General features: G+C 43.8%; 1 protein-coding gene across 7 annotated transcripts in view; it reads right to left on the bottom strand.

The window, feature by feature from the left end:
* The window catches only part of CGAS (cyclic GMP-AMP synthase), a 46,444-nt gene that overhangs the window by 7,294 nt on the left and 16,916 nt on the right, over positions 1 to 22,234 (bottom strand). For 2 of the 7 annotated variants that reach the window (XM_063629960.1, XM_063629965.1), the window contains 3 exons: positions 15,651 to 15,753; positions 12,453 to 12,567; positions 10,422 to 11,138 (listed from right to left, as the gene is read on the bottom strand). In XM_063629960.1, coding sequence (XP_063486030.1) covers positions 10,920 to 11,138; positions 12,453 to 12,567; positions 15,651 to 15,753 — 437 coding nt within the window. In that variant the 3' untranslated portion in view covers positions 10,422 to 10,919. Of the gene's footprint in view, positions 1 to 10,421; positions 12,568 to 15,650; positions 15,754 to 22,234 lie in introns of those variants that run through there. The other 5 variants (XM_055256119.2, XM_055256125.2, XM_063629961.1 and 2 more) reach the window with 4 other exon arrangements.

The raw sequence follows: 22,234 nt of genomic DNA, 5'->3' as shown, positions 1-22,234 counted from the left end.
CTTCTCTCTCTTCTTCATTTTTATTTTTTATTTATTTATTTATTTTTTTTTTTTTTTGAGACAGAGTCTTGCTGTGTCACCCAGGCTGGAGTGCAGTGGCGCAATCTCGGCTCACTGCAAGCTCCGCCTCCTGGGTTCACGCCATTCTCCTGCCTCAACCTCCCAAGTAGCTGCAACTACAGGCTCCCGCCACCACGCCCGGCTAATTTTTGGTATTTTTAGTAGAGATGGGGTTTCACTGTGTTAGCCAGGATGGTCTTGATCTTCTGACCTCGTGATCCGCCTGCCTCTGCCTCCCAAAGTGCTGGGATTACAGGCGTGAGCCACCGCGCCCGGCTCTTCTTCTTTATTAGTCTTGCAAGCAGTCTATCAATTTTGTTGATCTTTTCAAAAAACCAGCTCCTGGATTCATTAATTTTTTTTTTTTTTGAGATGGAGTCTCGCTCTGTCACCCAGGCTGGAGTGCAGTGGCGCGATCTCGGCTCACTGCAAGCTCAACCTCCCGGGTTCACGCCATTCTCCTGCCTCAGCCTCTCCTAGTAGCTGGGATTACAGGCGCCCGCCACCACGCCCGGCTAATTTTTTGTATTTTTAGTAGAGACGGGGTTTCACCGTGGTCTCGATCTCCTGACCTCGGGATCCACCCGCCTCAGCCTCCCAAAGTGCTGGGATTACAAGCGTGAGCCACCGCGCCCGGCGGATTCATTAATTTTTTGAAGGGTTTTTTGTGTCTCCATTTCCTTCAGTTCTGCTCTGATTTTAGTTGTTTCTTGCCTTCTGCTATCTTTTGAATGTGTTTGCTCTTGCTTTTCTAGTTCTTTTTTTTTTTTTTTTCGAGATGGAGTCTCGCTGTCACCCAGGTTGGAGTGCAGTGGCGCGATCTCCGCTCACTGCAGGCTGCGCCCCGTGGGGTTCACGCCATTCTCCTGCCTCAGCCTCCCGAGTAGCTGGGACTACAGGCGCCCGCCACCTCACCTGGCTAATTTTTTGTATTTTTTTTTAGTAGAGGCGGGGTTTCACTGTGTTAGCCAGGATGGTCTCGCTCTCCTGACCTTGTGATTCACCCGCCTTGGCCTCCCAAAGTGCTGGGATTACAGGTGTGAGCCACCGCGCCCGGCTTCTAGTTCTTTTAATTGTGATGTTAGGGTGTCAATTTTGGATCTTTCCTGCTTTCTCTTGTGGGCATTTAGTGCTATAAATTTCCCTCTATACACTGCTTTGTATGTGTCCCAGAGATTCTGGTATGTTGTGTCTTTGTTCTCGTTGGTTTCAAAGAACATCTTTATTTCCACCTTCATTTCGTTATGTACCCAGTAGTCATTCAGGAGCAGGTTGTTCAGTTTCCATGTAGTTGAGCGGTTTTCAGTGAGTTTCTTAATCCTGAGTTCTAGTTTGATTGCACTGTGGTCTGAGAGACAGTTTGTTATAATTTCTGTTCTTTTACATTTGCTGAGGACAGCTTTACTTCCAACTATGTGGTCAATTTTGGAATAGGTGTGGTGTGGTGCTGAAAAAAATGTATATTCTGTTGATTTGGGGTGGAGAGTTCTGTAGATGTCTATTGGGTCTGGTTGGTGCAGAGCTGAGTTCAATTCCTGGGTATCCTTGTTAACTTTCTGTCTCGTCGATCTGTCTAATGTTGACAGTGGGGTGTTAAAGTCTCCCATTATTATTGTGTGGGAGTCTAAGTCTCTTTGTAGGTCACTCAGGACTTGCTTTATGAATCTGGGTACTCCTGTATTGGGTGCATATATATTTAGGATAGTTAGCTCTTCTTATTGAATTGATCCCTTTACCATTATGTAATGGCCTTCTTTGTCTCTTTTGATCTTTGTTGGTTTAAAGTCTGTTTTATCAGAGACTAGGATTGCAACCCCTGCCTTTTTTTGTTTTCCATTTGCTTGGTAGATTTTCCTCCATCTTTTTATTTTGAGCCTATATGTGTCTCTGCATGTGAGATGGGTTTCCTGAATACAGCACACTGATGGGTCTTGACTCTTTATCAAATTTGCCAGTCTGTGTCTTTTAATCGGAGCATTTAGTCCATTTACATTTAAAGTTAATATTGTTATGTGTGAATTTGATCCTGTCATTATGATGCTAGCTGGTTATTTTGCTTGTTAGTTGATGCAGTTTCTTCCTAGCCTCGATGGTCTTTACAATTTGGCATGATTTTGCAGTGGCTGGTACCGGTTGTTCCTTTCCATGTTTAGTGCTTCCTTCAGGAGCTCTTTTAGGGCAGGCCTGGTGGTGACAAAATCTCTCAGCATTTGCTTGTCTGTAAAGTATTTTATTTCTCCTTCACTTTTGAAGCTTAGTTTGGCTGGATATGAAATTCTGGGTTGAAAATTCTTTTCTTTAAGAATGTTGAATATTGGCCCCTACTCTCTTCTGGCTTGTAGAGTTTCTGCCAAGAGATCAGCTGTTAGTCTGATGGGCTTCCCTTTGTGGGTAACCCTACCTTTCTCTCTGGCTGCTCTTAACATTTTTTACCTTCATTTCAACTTTGGTGAATCTGACAATTATGTGTCTTGGAGTTGCTCTTCTCGAGGAGTATCTTTGTGGCGTTCTCTGTATTTCCTGAATCTGAATGTTGGCCTGCCTTGCTAGACTGGGGAAGTTCTCCTGGATAATATCTTGCAGAGTGTTTTCCAACTTGGTTCCATTCTCCCCGTCACTTTCAGGTACACCAATCAGACGTAGATTTGGTCTTTTCACATAGTCCCAAATTTCTTGGAGGCTTTGTTCATTTCTTTTTATTCTTTTTTCTCTAAACTTCCCTTCTTGCTTCATTTCATTCATTTCATCTTCCATCACTGATACCCTTTCTTCCTGTTGATCGCATCGGCTACTGAGGCTTCTGTATTCTTCACGTAGTTCTCGAGCCTTGGCTTTCAGCTCCATCAGCTCCTTTAAGCACTTCTCTGTATTGGTTATTCTAGTTATACATTTGTCTAATTCTTTTTCAAAGTTTTTAACTTCTTTGTCTTTGGTTTGAATTTCCTCCTGTAGTTCAGAGTAGTTTGATTGTCTGAAGCCTTCTTCTCTCAAGTCATCAAAGTCATTCTCCGTCCAGCTTTGTTCTGTTGCTGGTGAGGAACTGTGTTCTTTTGGAGGAGGAGAGGCGCTCTGCTTTTAAGAGTTTCCAGTTTTTCTGCTCTGTTTTTTCCCCATCTTTGTCGTTTTATCTACTTTTGGTCTTTGATGATGGTGATGTACAGATGGGTTTTTGGTGTGAATGTCCCTTCTGTTTGTTAGTTTTCCTTCTAACAGACAGGATCCTCAGCTGCAGGTCTGTTGGAGTTTGCTAGAGGTCCACTCCAGACCCTGTTTGCCTGGGTGTCAGCAGTGGTGGCTGCAGGACGGTGGATTTTCGTGAACCACGAATGCTGCTGTCTGATTGTTCCTCTGGAAGTTTTGTCTCAGAGGAGTACCCGTCTGTGTGAGGTGTCAGTCTGCCCCTACTGGGGAGTGCCTCCCAGTTAGGCTGCTCAGGGGTCAAGGACCCACTTGAGGAGGCAGTCTGCCTGTTCTCAGATCTCCAGCTGCGTGCCGGGAGAACCACTACTCTCTTCAAAGCTGTCAGACAGGGACATTTAAGTCTGCAGAGGTTACTGCTGTCTTTTTGTCTGTGCCCTGCCCCCAGAGATGGAGCCTACAGAGGCAGGCAGGCCTCCTTGAGCTGTGGTGGGCTCCACCCAGTTCGAGCTTTCCGCTGCTTTGTTTACCTAATCAAGCCTGGGCAATGGCGGGTGCCCCTCCCCCAGCCTCGCTGCCGCCTTGCAGTTTGATCTCAGACTGCTGTGCTGGCAATCAGTGAAACTCCGTGGGTGTAGGACCCTCCGAGTCAGATGTGGGATATAATCTCCTGGTGTGCTGTTTTTTAAGCCCGTCGGAAAAGCGCAGTATTAGGGTGGAAGTGACCCGATTTTCCAGGTGCCGTCTGTCCCCACTGTCTTTGATTAGGAAAGGAAACTGCCTGACCCCTTGCGCTTCCCGAGAGAGGCAATGCCTTGCCCTGCTTTGGCTCTCGCACGGTGCACTGCACCCACAGTCCTGCACCCACTGTCTGGCACTCCCTAGTGAGATGAATCCAGTACCTCAGATGGAAATGCAGAAATCACCCATCTTCTGCGTTGCTCATGCTGGGAGCTGTAGACTGGAGCTGTTCCTATTCGGCCATCTTGGCTCCACCCCCAGCCCCTTACAGTTTTATGTTATGTATTCCACCATAACTGAGGGTAACTTATATTAACTTTCAGAATTTATGAGTATATACTTGTGTATAATTAGTTTAAGCCTTCATCACGTGAATTTTTCATTACTGCAATAATTGCTTCCTGTTATTAGTGATAAGATTAAATAGAGAACCTAATAGAGGAAAGAAAATAAAGGTAAAAGCAGAAATGAATAAATTGGAAAACAGAGTTCAGTGAAAACCAACAGCAGGTTCTTTAGTAAGACCAATCAAATGAGTTCCTGGTAAGTCTGGGAGTGGGGAGTTGTAGGGATGTAGAGACATTAAAAAATGACAACAATGCTGGGCGCGGTGGCTCATGCCTGTAATCGCAGCACTTTGGGAGGCCAAGGCGGGAGTATCATGACATTAAGAGATCAAGAATGAAACCTTGTCTCTAAAAATACAAAAATTAGCTGGGCGTGGTGGCACATGCCTGTGGTCCCAGCTGCTTAATAAAGATATACACAGACATCTCATAATAAAACTCCAGAATACCAAAGACAAAAATCCTAAAATCAGAGAAAAATTGAGGCAGGAGAATAGCAGAGGAAGTCAGGGACAAAGGGAACCCTTTGATGTAGGCTAGCTTAAGTGATAGCAAAAACAAAACATGTACGATAGCAGAAGCAGAACATACAAAATAAAGGAGTAAGCAGTGAGTTAAAACATACAGGATAAAAAATAAGTCACAAGGACTTGCAGTAGGAATTTGGTCACAAAAAATGAAAGTAAAGATGAGCAGCCAGGTGCGGTGACTCACATCTGTAATCCTAACACTTTGGGGGGCTGAGGCGGGTGGATCATTTGAGGTCAGGAGTTCGAGATTAGCCTGGCCAACGTAGTGAAACTCCATCTCTACCAAAAATACAAAAATTACCCAGGAGTGGTGGGGCATGCCTGTAATCCCAGCTACTCAGGAGGCTGAGGCAGGAAAATCACTTAAGCCTGGGAGGCAGAGGTTGCGGTGTCGAGATCACGCTACTGCACTCCAGTCTGGGTGACAGAGTGAGACCCTGTCAGACACACACACAAAAAAAACAAAAGTAAGGTTAAGCAAGGATGAGCGATTAGCTTACAAGAAATAAAGTGAGGGTAAGCAAGTGAGGAAAAAAAAAGGCCATGAAATTTAACAAACCAGGCTGATCTCATCTCACAGAAGTCAGTCAGCTCTCCCCTTTCTGAGAGTGCTTAATAAGCTTTTGCTGCTTTGCTTTACTATGTGTGTGTGTCTCATCCAAGTCTTTGTTCAAGACACCAAGTGCCAGGCCAGACACGGTGGCTCACATCTGAAATCCCAGCACTTTGGGAGACCGAGGCAGGCAGAACACTGGAGGTCAGGAGTTCGAGACCAGCCTGCCCAATGTGGTGAAACCATGTCTCTACTAAAAATATGAAAATTAGCCAGGCATGGTGGTGCGGGCCTGTAGTCCCAATCAGGAGGCTAAGGCAGGAGAATCACTGGAGACCAGGAGGCGGAGGTTGCAGTGAGCCAGGATCAGGCCACTGCACTCCAGCCTGGGTGACAGAGTGAGACTCTGTCTCAAAAATGAACAAACAAAACAAGACACCAGGAGCCTGGAATTGTGTGGCACTACCCAGTAACAAAATGTTAGATTAATAATGCTATTTCTCTGTATTTTCACTGTAGTTTTTGTTTGTTTGTTTTACACTTTAACGTGAACATCTGACTTTTTCACATTGAACACATATTACTTTTTTTTTTTTTTTTTTTTTTTTGAGACACAGTCTCACTCTTGTTGCCCAGGCTGGAGTGCAATGGCGCAATCTCGGCTCACCCACAACCTCCACCTCCCAGGTTCAAGCGACTCTCCTGCCTCAGCCTCCCAAGTAGCTGGGATTACAGGCATCCGCCTTCATGCCTGGCAAAATGAAAAAAATTTAAAAGTAATATGTGTTCAGGCCACTGTGCCCGGCAAAATGAGAAAATTTAAAAATAATACGTGTTCAGGCCGTGCACAGTGGCTCACGCCTGTAATACCAGCACTTTGGGAGGACGAGGCAGGCGGATCACCAGAGGTCGGGAGTTCGAGCCCAGCCTGACCAACATGGAGAAACCCGGTCTCTACTAAAAATACAAAATTAGCCAGACGTGGTGGTGGGCGCTTATAATCCCAGCTACTCAGGAGGCTGAGGCAGGAGAATCGTTTGAACCCGGGAGGTGGGGTTTGCAGTGAGCCGAGATTAGGTCATTGCACTCCAGCCTGGGCAACAAGAGGGAAATTCTATCTCAAAAAAAAAAATTGTTTTCATTTTTATCAAAGTCAAATATACATGTACTGTATGGAAGCAAATGGTTCTACAAGGCTTAATTATTTATTTTTGTTTTTATTTTTTATTTATATTTCTCTGCCAGAAATCTTGGACTATACAAAGCTTATTTAAAAAGTAGTCTGTTGTCAGAAAAGATGGTAGCCTAGTCTTGATATTCTTGTGGAGAACTTAGAAAACCTGAAGAGTACTTGTACCCAAATTAGATTGTGTTTTAATGGACAATAGCTGTATTTTCCCCATGTCAAAAGAATCCTAATGAAAGCAGCTGTTTTTCAAGTTCCTAGGGGTCCAGTTGTCCAGAATCCCCAAGGATAAGATGCTCCCTATAAGAGTAGAACCTTAACCTCACTCAGTGACATCGTAGGAGCCTCTAGCTGTGGAATTTCTTAGGAACTCAAACTTTCAAAAGCATCCAGAGAGTCAAAGCTGGGGGGAAAAAAGCACATAAAAATAATAAAATTTTTAGGCTGGGCACAGTGGCTCACGCCTTAATCCCAGCACTTTGGAAGGCCAAGGCAGGTGGATCACGAAGTCAAGCATTCAAGACCAGCCTGGCCAACACAGTGAAATCCTGTCTCTACTAAAAATACAAAAAATAATTAGGCGGGCGTGGTGGTGGGCACCTGTAATCCCAGCTACTTGGGAGGCTAAGGCAGGAGAATCGCTTGAACTTGGGAGACGAATGTTGCAGTGAGCCGAGATCACACCACTGCACCCCTGCCTGGGTGACAGAGCAAGACTCCGTCTCAAAAAAAATAAATAAATAACAATAATAATAACATATTTTACTACTTTTAATTTTATTTATTTATTTATTTATTTAGAGATGGAATTTCGCTCTTGTTGCCCAGGCTGGACTGCGATGGCACGATCTCGGCTCACTGCAACCTCTGCCTCCCAGGTTCAAGCAATTCTCCTGCCTCAGCCTCCAGAGTAGCTGGGACTACAGGCATGCGCCACCACACCCGGCCAATTTTGTGTTTTTAGTAGAGACGGGGTTTCTCCACGTTGATCAGGCTGGTCTCGAACTCCTGACCTCAGGTGATCCACCCGCCTCGGCCTCCCAACGTGCTAGGATTACAGGCATGAGCCTTGGCACCCGGCCATAAAATTTATTTTTTATATTCTACTAATAAATGCTGTTGTACTTGGGCATGATCAATCATGTAACTGTCATTTTTTGGTTTTATTCTGTTTTGGTTTGGTTTTTGCCAACTATATTCCTATTTACAAAAAAACTAAATAAAATCATCTTATTTAAAAAAAAAATTAGTCCTGAACCCTTCCACCCTTCATTTTCCACTCCCAAGATGTAATCTTTTCATCTTTTAGCCATTATTAACTTGCTTATAGTGCAATTCCTTGGTTTTAAAAATTTGACATCTACTGACTTCCCACTATAAGAGAGATTAATTCAGTTTTTGCATACCTGTGACAGTCGGACCCTCAGGGTTGTCCTGTGGCCCCCCACCTCCTGAGGTTCACATCTATGTAGTAAAGAATTTAACCTAACCCAAAGAAAAGTCTCACCTTTGCCCTTGGCTTCTGAAAGGTAATGGCTAAATTCTTGGAATGTGCCACAAAGTATAACAATGTGATTTATGGTGGGGTCTTTGGGTCATGGTATCAGCTTATACTGTTTGCCCTCCAGAGGAGCTGGAATCTGAGGTTAGACATATGGCCAGCCAACCATGAGCTGCAGTAAGAACTCGGGACATGGCTCAGGTGGGCTTCCCTGGCTGGCAATATTCTGTGTGTATTGGCACACATTGATGCCAAGAGAATAACATGTCCATGACTCTACCAAAAGACAACAGAAAGTGCTGTGTTTGCTACTCTCTTAAACTCTGCCTTATGCACTTCTTCCTTTGGCTGATTTAAACTTGCATGCTTACTATATAATAAACTGCAACCATGAGCATAGCGGTTTCAGTGTCTCTGTGAGTCTTTCATCAAACCTCAGGGTGGTTTTAGGAATCCCTTGAAATTGCAATTGTTGACAGAAATGAGGGTGGTCTTATGGGAACTGTTTTCCCCCTAACTGTATCACTGGCATCTGAGACAACAAGAACACCCTTGAGTGATTCCTCTCCTCTTGGGTATGAGTGGGACCTTTGACTTGCTTCCAATCAATAGAATACAGTACAGGCAACGGGCTGTACATAATTACGTGTATGTAATTGTGTTAAACAAGTTTGTAGCACTCCTCTTGCTGGAGTACCTCCTTTGCTGGCTTTGAAGAATCGAGCTAATGTTGTGGGCTGCCTATGTTCGAGGCTCACATGGTAAGGAACTGAAGACAGCTTCTAGGAACTGAGGGCAACCTCTGGCTGACAGCAAAAAACTGAAGCCCTCAGTTCTACAAATGTAAAGGAACTAAATTCTGCCAACAAAAATGGATCCTTCTCCAGTCAAGCCTCAGATGAGGCTACAGCGCTGGCTGACATCTTAATTACAGCCTTGAGAGACTCTGAGCAGAGCCACACCCAGAACTTCAGCCCATTGAAAAGTGAGATAATAAATACGTTTTTTTTTTTTTTTTTTTTTTGAGACGGAGTCTCGCTCTGTCGCCCAGGCTGGAGTGCACTGGCGCGATCTCGGCTCACTGCAAGCTCCGCCTCGCGGGTTCACGCCATTCTCCTGCCTCAGCCTCTCCAAGTAGCTGGGACTACAGGCGCCCGCCACCACGCCCGGCTAATTTTTTTGTATTTTTAGTAGAGACGGGGTTTCACCATGGTTTCGATCTCCTGACCTCGTGATCCGCCCGCCTCGGCCTCCCAAACTGCTGGGATTACAAGCGTGAGCCACCGTGCCCGGCCAGAATACGAGTTGTTTTAAGCCTCTAAGGTTGTGGTTAATTGTTACACAGGAAACTAATGTAATCTCCCTACCACTATCACCATACAGGCACTAAGCCTATTGTCCTATCCTAACCACAGAGTGGGTAATCATAATTTCTTTTTTCCTTTTCATATTAAAAAAAAATGTTTTTTAATTTTTTTTTTTGAGATGGAGTCTCACTCTGTCACCAGGCTGGAGTACAGTGGCACGGTCTTGGCTCACTGCAGCCTCTGCCTCCTGGGTTCAAGCGATTCTCCTGCCTCAGCCTCCCAAGTAGCTGGGATTACAGGCACATAACACCATGCTCGTCTAATTTTTGTATTTTTAGTAGAGATGGGGTTTCACCATGTTGGCCAGGCTGGTCTTGAACTCCTGACCTCATGATCCACCCGCCTCGGCCTCCCAAAGTGCTGGGGTTACAGGCGTGAGCCACCGCCCCCAGCTTTTAATTTTTTTAAAGTAGACAACAGTCCATAACTTCAATAAGATTAATAGTCAATGGTTACATTACTATGACTTTGTCAATACTTAAACAGCTGAGCAATATTCTCATATCAGACTTTTCTTTCATGCATTCATTTTTTTTATGGAGTTAAAAATTGCTTAGATTGGCCGGGCATGGTGGCTCACGCCTGTAATCTCCGCACTTTGGGAGGCTGAGATGGGTGTATCACCTGAGGTCAGGAGTTCGAGACCTGCTTGACCAACATGGTGAAACTCTGTCTCTACTAAAAATACAAAAATAATTAGCCAGGCGTGGTGGCGTGCAATGGTAGTCCCAGCTACTTGGGAGGCTGAGGCAGAAGAATTGCTTGAAGCCAGAAGTCGGAGGTTGCAGTGAACCAAGATTGTGCCACTGCACTCCAGCCTGGGCGACAGAGCGAGACTCTGTCTCAAAAAAAAAAAAAAAAATTGCTTAGATTATTATATTTGCATAGCGGTCTATTTATCATTAATTGTCCCCAAAACTCTTCAAATGTCTAATGTTTCTCTTAGTATGTTCAAACGTAGTAGGTTGTTAAACAAGATGTATAAAGCAAAAACCATAAAAAATTCAACTCCAATTTATTCTCAAAGGCTTGAATGAGAAAAAAAATCAACTCCATTAAAAGTTAAAAATCTTTACAATAAACAAAACAATACAAAACAAAAAACCTTATTTACTAAAAGACACCAAAAGAGGTGCAGACAACCCACATGGCAGAAGTTATTTATTACACAGACAGCAAATGAAAGATAAGTACCCCAAATATATTAAGAACTTCCCAAAACAATGAGAAGAAAACTAACCCATAAGAAAATGTGCAAAATATATTAACAGGAAAAATTTAACAAACAGCAGTTGCCTCTAGGCTGAATGCTACCTAAAAATAAAGCGTTACTGAAAGTAAAAATAAACAGATAACAGAAAATAAGTTAGGTTTTACACTTAGTCAGATATATTAAAATAAAGTATCTTATGTTTTCTTTTAAGATTATGTATTTCAGCCGGGCGCAGTGGCTCACGCCTGTAATCCCAGCACTTTGGGAGGTCGAGGCGGGCGGATCACAAGGTCAGGAGATCGAGACCATCCTGGCTAACATGGTGAAACCCAGTCTCTACTAAAAATACAAAAAAATTAGCCAGGCGTGGTAGCAGGCGCCTGTAGTCCCAGCTACTTGGAAGGCTGAGGCAGGAGAATGGCGTGAACCCGGGAAGCAGAGCTTGCAGTGAGCCGAGATCGCGCCGCTGGACTCCAGCCTGGGCGACGGAGTAAGACTCCATCTCAAAAAAAAAAAAAAAAAAAGATTATGTATTTCCTGGCCAGGCACGGTGGAGAGCTGTTTTTCAGTAAGTACTTGATGAATTTAATTAAGGCGATATGTATTTTATCTTTTTCTATTCCAATCTGAAAATGTCATTTATTTATTTATTTGCCTGTATGATAAAGCAAACATGGTAATGTTTTTAGATTTCAAATACTCCTGGCCGGGCGCGGTGGCTCATGCCTGTAATCCCAGCACTTTGGGAGGCCGAGGCGGGCAGATCACAAGGTCAGGAGATCGAGACCGTGGTGAAACCCCGTCTCTACTAAAAATACAAAAAATTAGCCGGGCGTGGTGGCGGGCGCCTGTAGTCCCAGCTACTCGGAGAGGCTGAGGCAGGAGAATGGCGTGAATCCGGGAGGCGGAACTTGCAGTGAGCCGAGATCGCGCCACTGCACTCCAGCCTGGGTGACAGAGCGAGACTCCGTCTCAAAAAAAAAAAAAAAAAAAAAAAAAGATTTCAAATACTCCTTTTGCTTCTTATTCCTTGACTAATCTTTTTCCTAGGATACTCAATCCTTTATACTGAGTAGAGTTTATTACAACAAACTGAAAACTGAATAATTATTTACATTCGTTTTAGTCAATTATTTCTGTGACAAATTTCAAACATTACAATTATTACAGTCACTAATTTTTTGTTATTTTGTTGCTTTTTTAAAAAATTATTTTAATAATTTCCTAATTTTTTTTCTTATTTATTTATTTATTTTTTGAGAGGGAGTCTTGCTCTGTCACCCAGGATGGAGTGCAGTGGTGCCATCTTGACTCACTGCAACCTCCACCTCCCGGGTTCAAGTGATTCTCATGTCTAAGCCTCCCGAGTTGCTGGGATTACAGGCATGCAGAGATGGAGTTTCACCATGTTGGTCAGGCTGGTCTCAAACTCCTGACCTCAAGTGATCCGCCTGCCTCGGCCTCCAAAGTGCTAGGATTACAGGTGTGAGCCACAGCGCCTGGCCTCTTTTTAAATTTTTCTTGTATTCTCCAGGATTTAGGGTGACTCTAGTTCTTAGATCTTTCTAAAAATACAATGTCACAATTCACCAAAAACTGGATACTCATTGTTTCTTTCATATTCAATTTGCTTTGACAGAAATTCTTTACTTCTTTTGTCAATTAAGTTGCTAGAGAATAGATTGAATCCAGGAATAAAATAATTCCCAAGTTGTTCTGTGCTGAGGCACTTAAGAAAGTGTATCACGCATTTATCAAAGCAGAGGCCCAGGTCTTTGGGTTTCCACTGACTGTCTTTTGGGTTCTCGGTACATACATGAAAGAAGGCAGTTTTCACATGATAAGAAGAGAATTTATCCAGATGTTTTTTGTCTTTAAACCTTTCTTTCAGCTGTTCTAAAAGGTATTTCATTAGTTTTAAACAATCTTTCCTGTTGAATAAAAAAGGAAAATACTTATTTTTACTTATTTACATTCAACAAAGGATTTTAGGCATCTCATAGCAAAAACATGAACAATAAAGATATATAATAACATAAATTTAGGCCGGGCATGGTGACACATACCTGTAATCCCAGCACTTTGGGAGGCTGAGGTGGGGGGATCACCTAAGATCAGGAGTTTGAGACCAGCCTGACTAATATGGTGAAACCCCGTCTCTACTAAAAACACAAAATTAGCTGGGCGTGGTGGTGCACGCCTGTAATCCCAGCTACTCTGGAGGCTGAGAAGCACGAGAAACGCTTGAAGCCAGGAGGCGGAGGTTGCAGTGAGCCAAGATCACATCATTGCGCTCCAGCCTGGGCAACAAGAACAAAACTCCCTCACAAAACGAAAACAAAAACAAAAACAAAAAAGTCGGGTGCGGTGGCTCATGCCTGTAATCCCAGCACTTTGGGAGGCCTAGGCAGGTGGATCACGAGGTTAAGAGTTCGAGATCAGCCTGGCCAGTATGCTGAAACCCCATCTCTACTAAAAATACAAAAATTAGCCAGGTGTGGCGGCGTGCACCTATAATCCCAGCTACTCGGGAGGCTGAGGCAGGAGAATCACTTGAACCCAGGAGGCGGAGGTTGCAGTGAGCCAAGATTGTGCCACTGCACTCCAGCCTGGGCAACAAGTGAGACTCCATCTTAAAACAAAATAAATAAAAATAAAATAAAATAAAATAAAATAAAATAAAATAAAATAAATAACATAAATACAACAGTCACATTAAAATCTGATTATGTTTTCAAATATATGGTTTGAAGTTTCAAAAACACATTTTTTCCCTCTCTTTTCCATTCTTAGCTTAAATATATTCTATCAATTTCCTCAACTGTATAAAGCTAACAGATATTTATACTATTTTTTTTTTTTTTTTGAGACAGGATCTCTGTCACCCAGGCTGGGGTGCAATGATACAATCTCAGCTCACTGCAACCTCTGACCCTCCCCTCACCCCCCTCAAGCGATCCAAAATCTTGTTTTGTTATAAAATTATTTTACTTTATTGAACTGCAAATTTAATATAATTTTTTTCTTTTTTAAAATCCACTGATTGTATCACAGAATTATTTACATTATTAAGAGTACCATAGATAATCTGCCATCTCATCTGCTATTTAGTAGTTGACAAAATGTACTATTTATGAAACTATTTAGCCTTACCAACAATATTTTTTTCTTTTTTTCTTTTTTTTTTTTTTGAGACGGAGTCTCGCTCTGTTGCCCAGGCTGGAGTGCAGTGGTGTGATCTCAGCTCACCGCAACCTCTGCCTACTGGGTTCAAGCAATTCTCCTGCCTCAACCTCCTAAGTAGCTGGGATTACAGGTGCATGCCACCTCGCCCGGCTAATTTTTGCATTTTTGTAGAGATGGGGTTTCATAATGTTGGCCAGGCTGGTCTTGAACTCCTGACCTCAGGTGATCTACCTGCCTCGGCCTCCCAAAGTGCTGGGATTACAGGTGTGAGCCACTGTGCCTGGCCAACAATATAGTTTTCTTAATGCTTGCTTCAAAGCCTGCATATGAGATCTTAAAGAACCTCTGTGCCTGCATGTTGGGCATTTTTGTTTTGACTTTTTAACTTTTGTGATCTTTATACTGGCCAACTTACTTTATTTATTTATTTATTTATTTAAGATGGAGTCTTGCTCTGTTGCCCAGGCTGGAGTGCAGTGGCGTGATCTCAGCTTATTGCAACCTCTGTCTCCCGGGTTCAGGTGATTCTCTTGCCTCAGCCTCCTGAGCAGTGGGGATTACAGGCACGTGCCACTGTGCCCAGCTAATTTTTGTATTTTTAGTAGAGACGGGGTTTTGCCACGTAGGCCAGGCTGGTCTCGAATTCCTGACCTCAGGTGATACCTGCCCCAGCCTCCCAAAGTGCTGGGATTACAGGCGTTTGAGCCACCATGCCTGGCCAATACTGGCCAACTTTAGAAACTCAAATGAACAATTCCTTTTCAATCTTAGTTCTTTATGGTGTGTATGCCATCACAAAAAAAAATGGTGGGGTGCAGTGTCTCATCCCTGTACTTCCAAGACTTTGAGAGGCCAAGGCGGGAAGATTACTTGAACCCAGGAGTTGGTGACCAGCCTGCCTGGGCAACAAAGGGAGACCACCATCTCTACCAATAAAAAAAAATTTTTTTTGAGACAGGGTGTCACTATGTCACCCAGGTTGCAGTGCAGTGGCACGATCATGGCTCACTGCAGCCTTGATTTTCTGGGCTCAAGCCATTCTCTTACCTCAGCCTTCCAAGTAGCTGGGACCACAGGCACCAGTCGCCATGCCTAGCTAATTTTTAAATTTTTTATGGAGGCGGGGTCTCACCATGTTGCTAGGCTGGGATTACAGGTGTGAGCCAACAGGCCCTCTACAAAATTTTTTTTTAAATTAGCCGAGCATGGTAGCATGCACCTGTATTCTCAGCTACTTGGGGGTCTGAGGTAGGATGATTGCTTGAGCCCAGGAGATCGAGGCTGTGGTGAGCCGTGATTGTGCCACTGCACTCCAGTCTGGGTGACAGAGTGAAAGTCTGTCTCAAAAAAAAAATTACTCACTTAGTGTTGTTTTCAGTTTGGCCAATTAATCCCTAGCCGTCAACACAACCCAACTATCCCAAAGCAAGCCCAGTATCTAATAAGATCGACCCTTTGGCCTCCTCCAATTATATGGCATTAATATCCATTACCTTTAAACAAGCAGAATACTAAGACCCATCGAATTGTCATGGCTAGTTCTCATACCCTCTCACTCTGTCCTACTAATACATCTATACAAAGACACATTCATCTGATCCAGGGTTCAGAACTACTATTCCCTGGCCTTGCCTTCTAACAACACCCTTTCCTTGGCCCTTTGGATCTAGCTTCTCTGGTTTCATACTCACACTTTCCCCAGCTCAACCCAATCCTGCCCTGCCCCACAGACCCAACCCAGCTCAGCTCTTCAGGTCTGAGGTGTGGAGTCAACAAATAATTAAGCATACCATAGATAATCTGTCATTTAACAAAATAAGGCTGTTACCTGCAACATTTCACTTTTTTGTTTTCACAGCACGTTTTAGTTTCTCCATGATTGTTCAAAATTTCCTTTTCGATGTGAGAGAAGGATAGCCGCCATGTTTCTTCTGAATTTCAAAAAGAAAAACAAAAAAGCACTTTACCCAAAGCATCCATATCTAAACAATATTCAAGTGGTTTCCCTCATGAAAATATTCTGGGGCTGGCATGGGGGCTCACGCCTGTAATCCCAGCACTTTGGGAGGCCGAGGAGGGTGGATCACCTGAGGTCGGGAGTTCGAGACCAGCCTGACCAACATGGAGAAACCCCATCTCTACTAAAAATACAAAAAAAATTATCCTGGCATGGTGGCACATGCCTGTAATCCCAGCCACTCAGGAGGCTGAGGCAGGGGAATCGCTTGAATTCAGGAGGCAGAGGTTGCAGTGGCCAAGATCATGCCATTGCACTCCAGCCTGGATGACAGAGTGAGACTCAGTCTCAAAAAACAAAAAAACAAAAAAACAAACAAAAAAAACACCTAGCAATTACCTTCTAGATCTAACTGCTAATGAAATATGGATGACGCCAGGTGCAGTGGCTCACTCCTGTAATCCCAGCACTTTGGGAGGCTGAGGTGGTGGATCACCTGAGGTCAGGAGTTTGAGACCAGCCAGACCAACATGGTGAAACCCCATTTCTACTAAAAATACAAACATTTAGCCGGGCATGGTGGCACAAGCCTGTAATCCCAGCTACTCTGGAGGCTAAGGTAAGAGAATCATTTAAACCTGGGAGGCGGAGGTTGCAGTGAGCCGAGATCGGGTGATTGCATTCCAGCCTGGGCAACAAGAGCAAAACTCCCTCTCAAAAAAACAAAACAACAACAACAACGAAAAGAAATATGGATGAAGGCGGGTGGATCACGAGGTCAGGAGTTCGAGACCACGGTGAAACCCCGTCTCTACTAAAAAATAGAAAAAATTAGCCGGGCGTGGTGGCGGGCGCCTGTAGTCCCAGCTACTCGGAGAGGCTGAGGCAGGAGAATGGCGTGAACCTGGGAGGCGGAGCTTGCAGTGAGCCGAGATTGTGCCACTGCACTCCAGCCTGGGCGACAGAGCGAGACTCCATCTCAAAAAAAAAAAAAAAAGAAAGAAAAGAAAAAAGAAATATGGATGAAAGCAGAACATGCTAAACGACACTTCTAGAATGCACTCTACAAAATCCTCTCTTTGGGAAACTCTACAGGAAAAATAACCTGTTTCTTCAATGAGTAAATTGAGTAAATTTTATTCAAGGAATAAAAAAGTTATGAAAGAGGAAGTTATGAGTTAAAAGAAATTTAACAGACATTTAACAGACATATTGGTCAGTCACAATGTATGAACCTTATTTGAATCCTGATCCAAACAGGCTGATCCAAACATACAAAAAAAGTATGACACTTACAAGACAAGTGGAAATTTTAATACTGAATAGGTGTTTGATATTAGGGAATTATTACTTTTTTCTTTCTTTTTTTGAGACAAGATCTCCCTCTATCACCCAGGCTGGAGTGCGTGAACACAGCTCACTGAAACCTCGACTTCCCAGCCTCAAGCAATCTTCTCATGTCAGCCTTTCCAATAGCGGGACCAGAAGCATACATCACCATGGCTGGCTAATTTTTGGATTTTTTTGTGTGGAGATGGGGTCTCTCCACCTTGCCCAGGCTGATCTCAAACTCCTGGGCTCCAGCAATCCTCCCACCTCCCAAAGTGCTGGAATTACAGCTGTGAGCCACTGTGCCTAGCCAATATAAGAAAATTATTATTTGTTTATGCATTTATTTTCATTTATTTATTTATTTTTTGAGATTGAGTCTCGCTCTGTTGCCCAAGCTGGAGTGCAGTGACGCCATCTCAGCTCACTGCAACCTCTGTCTTCCAGGTTCAAGTGATTCTTCTGCCTCAGCCTCCCCAGTAGCTGGGATTACAGGCATGCGCCACCATGCCTGGCTAATTTTGTATTTTTAGTAGAGATGGAGTTTCACCATGTTGGCCAGGCTGGTCTCGCACTCCTGACCTCAGGTGACCCACCCGCCTTGGCCTCCCAAAGTGCTTGGATTACAGGTGTGAGCCACCGCTTCCAGTCATTTATTATTATTTTTTCTTTCTTTTTTTTTTTTTTTTGAGACAGAGTCTCGCTCTGTCGCCCAGGCTGGAGTGCAGTGGCGCAATCTCGGCTCACTGCAAGCTCCGCCTCCCGGGTTCACGCCATTCTCCTGCCTCAGCCTCTCCGAGTAGCTGGGACTACAGGCGCCCGCCACCACGCCCGGCTAATTTTTTGTATTTTTAGTAGAGACGGGGTTTCACCATGGTCTCGATCTCCTGACCTCGTGATCCGCCCGCCTCGGCCTCCCAAAGTGCTGGGATTACAAGCGTGAGCCACCGCGCCCGGCCCATTTATTATTTTTTTAAGACAAGGTTTCACTTTGTCACCCAGGCTGGAGCGCAGTGACATGATCTCGGCTCACAGAAGCCTCTACCTCCTAGGCTCAAGTGATTATCTTACCTCAGCCCCCCAAATAGCTGGGACAACAGATGCATATTACCACACCCAGCTAATTTATTTTGTATTTTTTGAAGAGACAGGGTTTTGTCACGTGGCTCAGGCTTGAAGTCCTGGGCTGAAGTGATCCACCCACCTCAGCCTCCCAAAATGCTGGTATTACAGGCATGAGCCACCAATCCCGGCCCAGTCTCCCTCGGTACTGGTTTAAAATTTTCATAATAAAAGGTTTTGGCCAGGCGCGGTGGCTCATACCTGTCATCCCAGCACTTTGGGAGGCCGAGGTGAGCAGATCGCCTGAGGTCAGGAGTTTGAGAGCAGCCTGGACAACATGGTGAAACCCTATCTCTACCAAAAATACAAAAATTAGCCAGGCACGGTGGTGGGCACCTGTAATCCCAGCTACTCAGGAGGCTGAGGCAGGAGAATCGCTTGAACCCAGGAGGTGGAGGGTGCAGTGAGCCGAGATCGCACCACCACACTCCAGCCTGGGTGATAGAGCGAGACTCCATCTCAAAATAAATAAATAAATAAATAGTTTTAAAATAGATCAATTACCTATGAATAAATTAACAAAAGATATACAAAACCACTGCAGAGAAAATGCTAATGAGTGAAGCTGGGAAGTATTAGAGGAGATCTAAATAAGTGGATTGGGAGACTCAATACTGTTAACATATCAACTCTCTCCCATGTTTATTTTTTTTTTAATACAGACAGTGTCTTGTTCTGTTGCCCAGGCTGGAGTGCAGTGGCAAGATCATAGCTCACTGTAACCTCGAACTCCTGAGCTTAAGTGATTCTCTTGCATAACTAAGACTACAAGCTACAAGTGCACACCACCATGCCTGGCTAATTTTTTAGAAAGTTTTTATAGAGATGAAGACTCACAACTCTCTATAAAAACTTTTATAGAGTTTTTTTTTTTTATTTTTTTTGAGACGGAGTCTCTCTCTGTCGCCAGGCTGGAGTGCAATAGCGTGATCTCGGCTCACTGCAACCTCTGCCTCCCGGGTTCAAGTGATTCTCCTGCCTCAGCCTCCCAAGTAGCTAGGACTACAGGCATGTGCCACCATGCCCAGCTAACTTTTGTATTTTTAGTAGAGATGGGGTTTTACCATGTTGGCCAGGATGGTCTCGATATCTTGACCTCGTAATCCACCCACCTCGGCCTCCTAAGGTGCTGGGATTACAGGCGTGAGCCACTACGCCTGGCTAGAGTTTTTACACAGTGTTGTCCAAGATGGTCTTGAACTCCTCACCTCAAGCAACTCTCCTTCCTCAGCCTTCTGAAGTGCTGGAATTACAGGCATAAGTCATCAGTCCTGGCCCCAAATTTATCTATAGATTCAACACTATGTCAATCAAAATTCCAAAAAATATTTTGTGGAATCTGACAAGCTGATTTCAAAATTTATACGAGAATGCAAAGGGTCAAGACTCTCTCAGACACCCTTGAAGAAAAACAAAGTGGTAGAACTTGCCCTAAAAGATATTGAGACTAATTATAAAGCTACCTTATGTACAACGACATGGTACAAAGACAGACAAAGATTTTAATGGGACAGAATAAAGAGTTCAGGGATAGCTACACAATACGGTTGGCCCTCTGTATCTGAGGGTTCACATCTGAGAAGTCAACCAACCATGAATTGAAACCCACAGACACGGAGGGCCAACTGTATTACATCATTTTAAGTAAGGGATTTGAGCATCTGTGGACTTTGGTGTCTGCAGGGTACCCTGGAGCCAATCCTGAGGCTCAGCTGTATATGACTGTAAAGAAAGGTGGCACGTACCCTTGATAAAATGTGATAAGGATGGCACTTTGCCTCTGTGACCTTCCTCCCCCAAACCAATAACTCTGATCTAATCATAAGAAACATAATAAACAAATCTCAAGTAAAGGACATTCTACAAAATGCCTAACTAGTATGCCTCAAAACTGTTAAAACCAAAAAACTGTCACAGTCAAGAGTAGCTTAAGGAGACATGACAACTAAATGCAATATGGTATCCTAAATGGGATCTTGGAACAGTAAAAGGACATTAAGAAAAACTAAGGGAATCTGGATAAAGTATAGAATTTTTTTTTTTTAAATGGAGTCTCGCTGTGTCACCTAGACTAGAGTGCAGTGGCATGATCTCGGCTCACTGCAACTGCACCCACTGAGTTCAAGTGATTCTCCTGCCTCAGCCTCCCGAATAGCTGGGACTAAGGCACATGCCACCACGCCTGGCTAATTTTTGTATTTTTTTAGTAGAGATGGGGTTTTGCCATGTTGGCCAGGGTGGTTTCGAACTCTTGATTTCAGGTGATCTGCCCACCTCGGCCTCCCAAAGTGCTGGGATTACAGGCAAGACCCACTATGCCCAGCAGATATAGCCCTTAGCTAACAATAATGTATCAATATTGGTTTATTAATTATTAAATGTATTAATGTGAGATATTAATAACAGGAAAATGGGGGTGCTGCAGTGGCACGTGTCTGTAGTCCCAGTTACTTGATAAGGTGAGGCGGGAGGATCATTGAGCTCAGTTCGAGACCAGCATGGGCAACATAGTGAAACTCTGCCCTACTAACTCCTCCACAAAAAAACCCAGGGGAATGGGTATGGGGTTATACGGGAACTCTCTCTACTATCTTCACAATTTTTCTGTAAATACAAAACTATGCTAAAATGAAAAGTTTATTTTTAAATAAACTACACTGAGATATCATTTCTCACTTTTTGGACTACTGGCAAGAATTTCAATTGGCAAAAAGTTTAACAAGTCAGTGAGGTTGAGAGTGAAACAGGAACTCTGATACATGGCTGTGGAAAAGCAAATTGGAATGATGCCTATGGAGATCTGGGAAATGTCTAGCAATATTACATGACGATTTACTCTTTGACCAGCTGTAAAAATAGACTTTAAAAAGGAATGGGTGTCATCGTCTGGGAAGTGAGGAGCGCCTCTGCCCGGCCACCCCGTCCGAGAAGAAGTGAGGAGCGCCTCTGCCCGGCCACCCATCGCCTGGGAAGTGAGGAGCGCCTCTGCCCGGCCACCCATCGTCTGGGAAGTGAGGAGCGCCTCTGCCTGGCCACCTATCGTCTGGGAAGAAGTGAGGATAGTCTCTGCCTGGCCGCCCCGTCTGGGAGGTCTACCACGGAGGCCAGGGGCAATGTGGGGGCTGGACGTGGTGGCTCACGCCTGTGGTCCCGGCACTCTGGGGGGCGAGGCGGGTTGATCACTTCGGGCTAGGAGTTCGAGACCAGTCTGGCCAACTTGGCGAAGCATGAAAAATACAGCAGACGAACCAACCAACCAACTCAGTGACAACAAAACCGGTCTACCCTGGAGTCATACTCTAATTTTTTCTATTTTCCTCCCTTTCTGATCCTTTATCCCACTTTCTTTTTCTTCCTCTTCCTTCTCCCTCTTCTTTGTCAAATAGAGGATTGAGTTATTATCACTGATCCATATAAAGTCCCTCTCTCATTTATTTTAACTCCCACTCCCCATTTTTATTCCCCGACTTCCCATGTGCAACCTTCCTAATATGTTTGATACGCATCTTTTTGTTTGTATGTATTTTTAGAAAATGTTTATTGTTTATGTGTGCAAAAAAAATTAATAAAAAAAAAAAGGAATGGGTGTTATCTCTATATAGAGGTATGGAGTGAGATCGAAAATATCTTGTTAAATTAAAAGAAAAAAGTGTTATATCTGAGAGCAGGGCTTCCATAAAATTAAAAAATAAACCAAATTAATAAAATTAAAAAGAAAAACATATGGCCTGGCCATGATGGCTCATGCCTATAATCCCAGCACTTTAGGAGGCCAAAGTGGGAGGACTGCTTGAGGCCAGGAGTTTGAGACCAGCCTGGGCAACATAGCAAGACCCTGTGTCTACTTTAAAAAAAAAAAAAAAAGGTGTACCTTTTATTTAAAAAGGGGGTGGCATACACATATATTTTATATGTATATAAATTAGTATATTATCTAATATTTATATGTTTAATCTACCTTTTTCAAAGTAATACCAGTATTATTACCAATAATACACTTATAA

The sequence above is a fragment of the Symphalangus syndactylus genome, chromosome 2 (assembly GCF_028878055.3).
Source record: "Symphalangus syndactylus isolate Jambi chromosome 2, NHGRI_mSymSyn1-v2.1_pri, whole genome shotgun sequence".
Classification (NCBI taxonomy): domain Eukaryota; kingdom Metazoa; phylum Chordata; class Mammalia; order Primates; family Hylobatidae; genus Symphalangus; species Symphalangus syndactylus.
This window is presented reverse-complemented; position numbering and strand designations above follow the sequence as displayed.